General features: G+C 43.0%; 1 protein-coding gene across 2 annotated transcripts; it reads right to left on the bottom strand.

The window, feature by feature from the left end:
• Positions 1 to 633: 633 nt before the first annotated feature.
• Positions 634 to 2,877, bottom strand: LOC114581556 (uncharacterized). 2 transcript variants are annotated; one of them, XM_077921861.1, is made up of 5 exons: positions 2,799 to 2,877; positions 2,608 to 2,699; positions 1,948 to 2,243; positions 1,769 to 1,845; positions 634 to 1,684 (listed from the first exon to the last, which is right to left on the bottom strand). In XM_077921861.1, the coding sequence occupies exons 1-5, from the start codon at positions 2,835 to 2,837 to the stop codon at positions 1,628 to 1,630; spliced, it is 561 nt and encodes a 186-aa protein (XP_077777987.1). In that variant the 5' UTR covers positions 2,838 to 2,877; the 3' UTR covers positions 634 to 1,627. The 2 variants fall into 2 exon arrangements, with proteins under 2 accessions (XP_077777987.1, XP_077777988.1); XM_077921862.1 differs by lacking the exon at positions 2,799 to 2,877 and having other exon boundaries at positions 2,608 to 2,772.
• Positions 2,878 to 6,905: the final 4,028 nt, after the last annotated feature.

The raw sequence follows: 6,905 nt of genomic DNA on the forward strand, positions 1-6,905 counted from the left end.
TATTTTAATTTCTCTATTGCTGCGTTGAATATTTCATTCCAGCTAAGCGTTAACCACAAGCAGGGTGCTACACCCTCTCTTTCTTTTTTCCTTTCCTTCTCCTCCTGCGATGAGGCTACATTTTAATATTTTAATGTTTCCATATTTTCATGTTGTATTTTAATTTTGTTTTTAAGTTGTAATCATTCAGCTTGTTTTTATTATTGCTTGTAAGCCGCTCTGAGCCCGGCCTTGGCTGGGGAGGGCGGGGTATAAATAAAAATTATTATTATTATTATTATTAGGAGTGTAAGTGAAATTTTATTGGGAGGGGATAGCAGTTGAACAGCAACAACTGAAAAGTAAGAAGAATCCCTGTATTTAAAACACTCAGTAGCTCCTGCTGTACACACATATAGGAAGCCACTCTGCCATGCTTCCCATTTGGCCCAAGACACCCCAGATCCTACAGAAACGAATACACAGTAGCACGGGAAAGTCAAATCACCAAGAAACCCCTGCAGAATAAAAAGGGAATGTGGAGAATTGAACTGTGTTGAACACTCTTTAGTTGCATTAACTACATTTTCATTTCATCACTGTAATAATAATAATAATAATAAATAAATAAATAAATAAAAACACCACAGTTGCTTGCAGGAACTGGTTCAGATTTATTTTTAAATACCAGAAACTTTAGTCCGCTCCATAAGTGTTTGGAAATTACTTATGTTTATATGGAAATTAAGCCAGGATTAATACTTTTCTACAGCAGTAAATGCACACCAGGAAGGCCAGGACAAAACACAAATCAAGGAATGGAGTTTTCCCAAAGCTGCAGTGTGAAAGGACTATAAATTGATTTCCATACACATGGATGGCTTCTCTTTGCTCTAGGAAATCCAAGTGGAGCTATAAGGAATGAGACGTGTCAAAAGGTTTCTTGAGAAGGGGAATGACACTCCATATGCAGTTGAGTTTTCTGAACCTCTACAGCATCACATTCTTCTCCTGCGCTGTCTGATGTCCGAAATGTGAGGTTGTCTCTAAGCAACTGCATGACGAGAGTGCTGTCTTGGTACGAGTCTTCATTCAGCGTATCAAGTTCTGCAATGGCTTCATCAAAAGCTGCCTTGGCCAATGTGCAAGCCAGCTCTGGGTTGTTGAGGATCTCATAGTAAAATACGGAAAAGTTAAGCGCTAAGCCTAAACGAATTGGATGTGTGGGTTGCATCTCTTTCTTGCTGATGTCAAACGCCTCCTGATAAGCCGCCTGTGAATTTTATATGGTTTGTTTTCTGCCATCTCCGCTGGCAACCTCCGCCAGGTATCAAAAGCAGTCTCCCTTCATCTTCAGATAGAACACCTTGCTCTCTAGGTTAGTTGCATTAGCTATTAAGTACTTGTCTAGCAACTCCAGAACTGTAGTGCAGATGGACTGAAGTTCAGACTCCACTTTCTCTTGGTAGTCCTTGACAAGCTGCATCTTCTTGTCATTTCCGTCAGTTTTCTGCTCAATGCTAGAGATCACTCGCCAAGCAGAGCGTCTTCCCCCAACCACATTCTTGTACACCACAGCGAGAAGATTGCGTTCTTCATTGGATAATTCAGCACCTTGCTCTGTCACTGCCTTCATGCCAGGAATATTCTATGGCCTTCTGGGAGGAGGCCTGGGCAGCGGCCACAGCGGTGCAGGGGGGAGATTCTGCAAGAAAGAAGGGATCTTTAAAGCAGAGGATCTTTCAAGGGATCTCTAAACACTAAAGGTTGCTTCCCCCTGTCCCATTACCTCCGAGGCAGGTATCCTCCGCCTGGGCTTCAGTCCCTCCCGGGATCCGGCGGCTCCGAGGCTGAGTCGTTCCCTCGCTGCAAAGCAAAGGAGACATCAGCCGGCGCCGCTCCCAGCCAGGCTAGCCCCAGTCTGGGGCAGGAGGGTGGGGGACCTGGGAAGGGGGCATTTCCTCCTACCTGATCTTACAAGTTCCCCAAACCTGGCCTCCGCCTCCGTATGGACATCTTGGCTCCGCCCCGGCCGGCCTAGCTCAGAAGCAGCAGGCAAGGTTTCCTCCCTCTCTAAAATTACTCGAGATGTTCTTCGAATTGGAGGAAACCTCGTCTGCTGCTTCTGTGGCAGGCAGGGCCGGGGAGGAGCCATGGCCGCACGGAGACGAGGCAGTGGGGAACGGGCGCGAGGGTCCTCAGCCGGGAACCGCCGGGATGGTATCTTGCTCTTTGTCCCGGGAGCCGGATCTGAAGCCTCATCCCTAGAGAAATTAGGAGAAATATGGGTTAACTACAGGACTATCTAAATCTGGCCTTCCTCCTCCAGCTGGCTGTCCCATTGCTGGCATGAGGAAATGGCAATCCCCACCCCCAGCAACGGGAGAGCCACTTCTTCCCCTGGTCCACTTCCACACACCATGTCCGCTTCTGTCTGAAGGAAGGAAGGACGTATGGGGTGGGGAGAATTCTGGGATGCATCTCCAAGCAGAGCCAGATTGCCCAATGGGCAGAGCAGGCACCGGCCCTCGGCCCCTGCAACAACGCATCACCATAGATATTCTTGGTTTTGCGTAATAAAATTGGATTATTGATATTACTGGTTGGTAAAATCAAATCACAGCATACCTGCACACTCGGAGTTTCCCCCTTGCACCGCTGGGCTGCTGCTTCTGGTGGTGGTGGTGGTGGGCCGGAGCCTTTCCTCCCAAACCATGGCCCTGGGAGAGACGAAGGACATTGCATTTTCCTGGCAAATTCCCCCCCCCCCGTCCTCTATGGCACATGTGGGGAATGGATTCCCCATGGAATTAACATACCACCACTTGCAGTGCTTCCTGGCGCCACAGCTGCTCCATTCCCCTTCCTGTCAGAGGAGCTGCGAGACAGAAAGGAAAATAAAAACAGGAAGTTACTAACCAGTTATTCACAAAAGAAAATATCATCTGGGGAGCTGCCAAGCTATCGACAGCTGTGGACAAGGCAAGCCAGGGAGCCAGGCCACATGAATCAGTGAATCAGTGATGGGTGAGCTAATAATAATAATAATAATAATAATAATAATAATAATAATAATAATAATAATAATGTTTTTAATGTAATACTTTTATTTTGCTTTAAACCAATACAGATAAATATAATCAACCAAAATTACAAAAGAAAAATCCTTAATAATAATAATAATGAAAAAAGCTAAAATAAACTACAAAAAATATCAAAGTACATGGCATAGAGCATAAGCCATTATGGGAAAGAAAAAAGAAAAAGGAAAAAGGAAAGAAGCCCTGAGCCCGGCTTCGGCTGGGGAGGGCGGGATATAAATAAAATTTATTATTAATTTATTATTAAGAAGGAGGAGGAAGGAAAAAAAGAAAAAAAGGGGAAAGGGGAAAAAAAGATGAGCCGAAACACAAGACGACTCGTCTATTGTACGCTTCTGTCAAGGTCACAACAGATCATTATTCTTATCAATTCTCTCTATCTGCATTTCATAGAATCCCTCATCTTGGTATCAGGGAACATTTCCCTATGTGGTATCATTCTAAACATAACCTTGATGAATCCTAGATAATTATTTAAACATTCCCATTCTTCTTTCACCATCTTTTTAGGTTTATCTCTTATTGCATCTGTCAGTTTGCGAGCTCTAAGTACTCGCACAATTTGACTACCCATTCCTCTTTAGTGGGTGTATTTTTATCTTTCCAGTGTTTTGCCACTATAACCCTTGCTGCTGACGCTGCATACATAAATAACTTGGTTTTATTTTTGGGAATATTATCTGAAACCATTCCTACTAAAAATTCTTCTGGTTTCTTGCTAAATGTAATTTCTATCAATCACTTTATCTCTTCATAAATCATATTCCAAAATCTTTGTATCTCTAGACAGGACCACCACATATGGTAGTAATAATAATGTTATTTCTATGGGCCTCGGAGCTCCTCTTACCTTCAGAGTAACTTCCTCTCAACATTGTTGATAAGTCTATCACCAACATCTGACAGGCATCCCTCTTGCAGGGCAATTTAAGGCTTGCTTGCAAAATGGCACTTTGTGACATCAGGGGCCAGGCTGCTGGGTTGTCAGGCAGATGAATTAAGAAAAATAAAATCAGGGGGGTCAAAGTGTGCCCTTTTTTCTCCTGCTCCAGAAGCTCTCACGAGCTGAAGCCGTGGCTTCAAGCTACAAAAAGGAGATTCCGACTCAACTTCAGGAAGAACTTTCTGACAGCAAGAGCTGTTTGACGGGGGGGGGGGGGGAATCCCTCGGGAGCCAGTAGACTTTCCTTATCCTGGGTTAACATGTATGGGTGGCATGGCTATCTAGGCCATGATAAGGTTAAATTTCACAAAAGATTCTTAAATCACATTGTGGAAAAAAACATTATATGAGGTTTGGGAGGGAAGGAAAAAGTCAGTGGTCACTAAAACACCCTGGTGGCTTTGACCGATGGAATCTCTTGCTGTACATAGGAAACATATGAACAGGGACTGGTTAACATATAGGACTTAGTAGAGGAAATAAGGAGTGACCCAAAATTAAAGGACCTAGGAGAATTGAAAAAGAAAGAAATAACCTGGTTGGAATATTATCAGTTAAAAGCCACCTTTGAAAAGGATAAAAGGACAAAGGGATTTGATAAAAAATAAATATATCTCATATGGAGCTAGACATATTATATAGTAACCTCTTTCAAAAATCTATAAATTATTATTGAATTGGCAAAGGAAAGATGAAGATATTTAAAAAGTTATAACAAAATGGGAGCGAGATCTGGGGCATATGATTGAATCCGATAAATGCAAGGAATTATGGAGTAAAAATATAAAATTTACGGCTTGCTATCTTATAAGAGAAAATCTTATGAAAACGTATAATAGATGGTATTTGACCCCTGTAAAATTGGCGGAAGTAAACAAATCATACAAAAATAAATGCTGGAGGTGCAAGGAGCATGTAGGAACACACTACCACATGTCGTGGTCTTGCCCAGTGATACAAAAACTTTGGAATATGATTTACGAAGAGACAAAAAGATTGATAGAAATTACATTCAGCAAGAAACCAGATGAATTTCTACTAGGAATTGTTCCAAATAACATCCCTAAAAACAAATTCAGGTATTTATGTATGCGACGTCAGCACCAAGGATTATTGTGGCAAAACATTTGAAAGATGTACTACATGCACCTACTAAAGAAGAACGGTGAGCTAGGAAACCCCACCAGGAGGTGGGGTTGCGGGCGGCACGCCCTTCCCCACATTCACGGGGGGGGGGGGCTGGCTCCAGCCCCCGCGATACCTAAGGGAATCCCCGCCCGTGTCATACCCCGGGCCAGCCAATCGGCTGGCTCCGGGGGCGGGGCCTCGGCTATTTAAACCTGCTGCAGCCGAGGCTCCTCCTCTTTTCCTCCTCCGCTGCTGCAGCTGACCCGGTTCTTGGTGTTTTAGATTCTGTAGCTTGTTTGCTTGGTCTTTGCTTGGCTTCTTTTTCCTCTCCTTTTCAGGTTTGCGAGTTCGAAGAGCAGACTTTAGATCAATCTTCTGGTTTTTTTAAGCCCTCAATTCAAAGGCTCTATTTTACTTGCGGATTATACAGTGGCTTCTGTAAGGCTGCAGCCCCCGTGTGAGGTTGGTGACGGGTTTTTTTTTTAACATTGTGTGTGTTGTTTATTCAAAATTTTCCTTGCATGAGTGAAAGGGGAAGCAGCTTGTAAAAGGGGGCCAGGGTTTAAAGTGTCGGCAGCTCATTTCGCGCTTTAACATTCTCTTTTTTTATATATTATATTTTTATTAGTTTTCCAATACAAAAACAAATTTATATATTCCATACATCTTACTTCTCTTTTTTGACTTCCCTCAATTTGTCTGCCATTCCTTCCTATTGTTCCTTTTTACACATTTCTGCCCTTTTAACCCTTTGCCCTCACAGAGCTTCCTTAAAGCTTACAAACGTAATTTTATTATCACTCAGTTTTTGCATATATTGGATAAACTTTTCCCAATCTTCTGTAAATCTTTGATCTCCTCGATTCCGGATCCTTCCTTTCATTCTGTCCAGTTCTGCATAAACCATCATTTTAGTTCTCCATTCTTCTATCGTAGGTAATTCCTCCTGTTGCGCTTTAACATTCTCAGGGTTTTAACCTTGATTGTGTCGTTTATTCTAAATTTTCCTTGCACGAGTGAAAGGGGGGGCAGCTTTAAAACGGGGTCACTTTTAAAGGAAAGGCGGGAGGCAGTGATCGCAGGGTGCTTTACTAAGAACATTGTTTTCTGGTTGCCTTGGTTACCGCTGCTAGCCGGCGCCATTTTAACTCAACCACGTGGTCAAAAAAAGGCAGCCGCCATCTTAGGAGAGGCATTCACCCTCCGCAGGGTCAGTTCTCTTTAAATAAAGCTGCCTCCTCCTAGTATTTGCAAATTTGTTTTACCCTTCCTTCTTAGCAGCAGCTCTGAAGCTTCTTATAAATTGCCAGCACAGGCTAAGCTGCTCTGTGCTTGGGCTGCTACATTGTTGTGATCCCTTGGCTGGCTCCCGGATTACTGGCTCCCGGATTACAATCTATTATTGTAGCAAGTTGCTGAATGATAGGCTCTTAAAGTGCGGTTTATTGGGGGAAATACTTAAAAAAAAATATTATAATAGTCTTTGGAAGTGCTGAGTACTGGTTTCAAAGTGCTGACTGCTTTTGAAATTAATTGGTGTAATTAGCAAACGCTGTGGCTTGTATGTTATTTCAGCTCTGCTTTTAAAAGCCTTAACTCATAAAGGTAACTAAAGGACTTGCTTACACTGTGGTTGGTTCTGGCAATTGAGGACTGCCTCTTTAAGCTTTTATTCACAGTGGCAGCTAAGGGGCTTCTTAATTAAACCTTCTTGGATATTCCCTCAATCTTACACGCAGGCTGATAGTGACTCA

Source organism: Podarcis muralis, chromosome 18 (assembly GCF_964188315.1).
Source record: "Podarcis muralis chromosome 18, rPodMur119.hap1.1, whole genome shotgun sequence".
Classification (NCBI taxonomy): Eukaryota; Metazoa; Chordata; class Lepidosauria; order Squamata; family Lacertidae; genus Podarcis; species Podarcis muralis.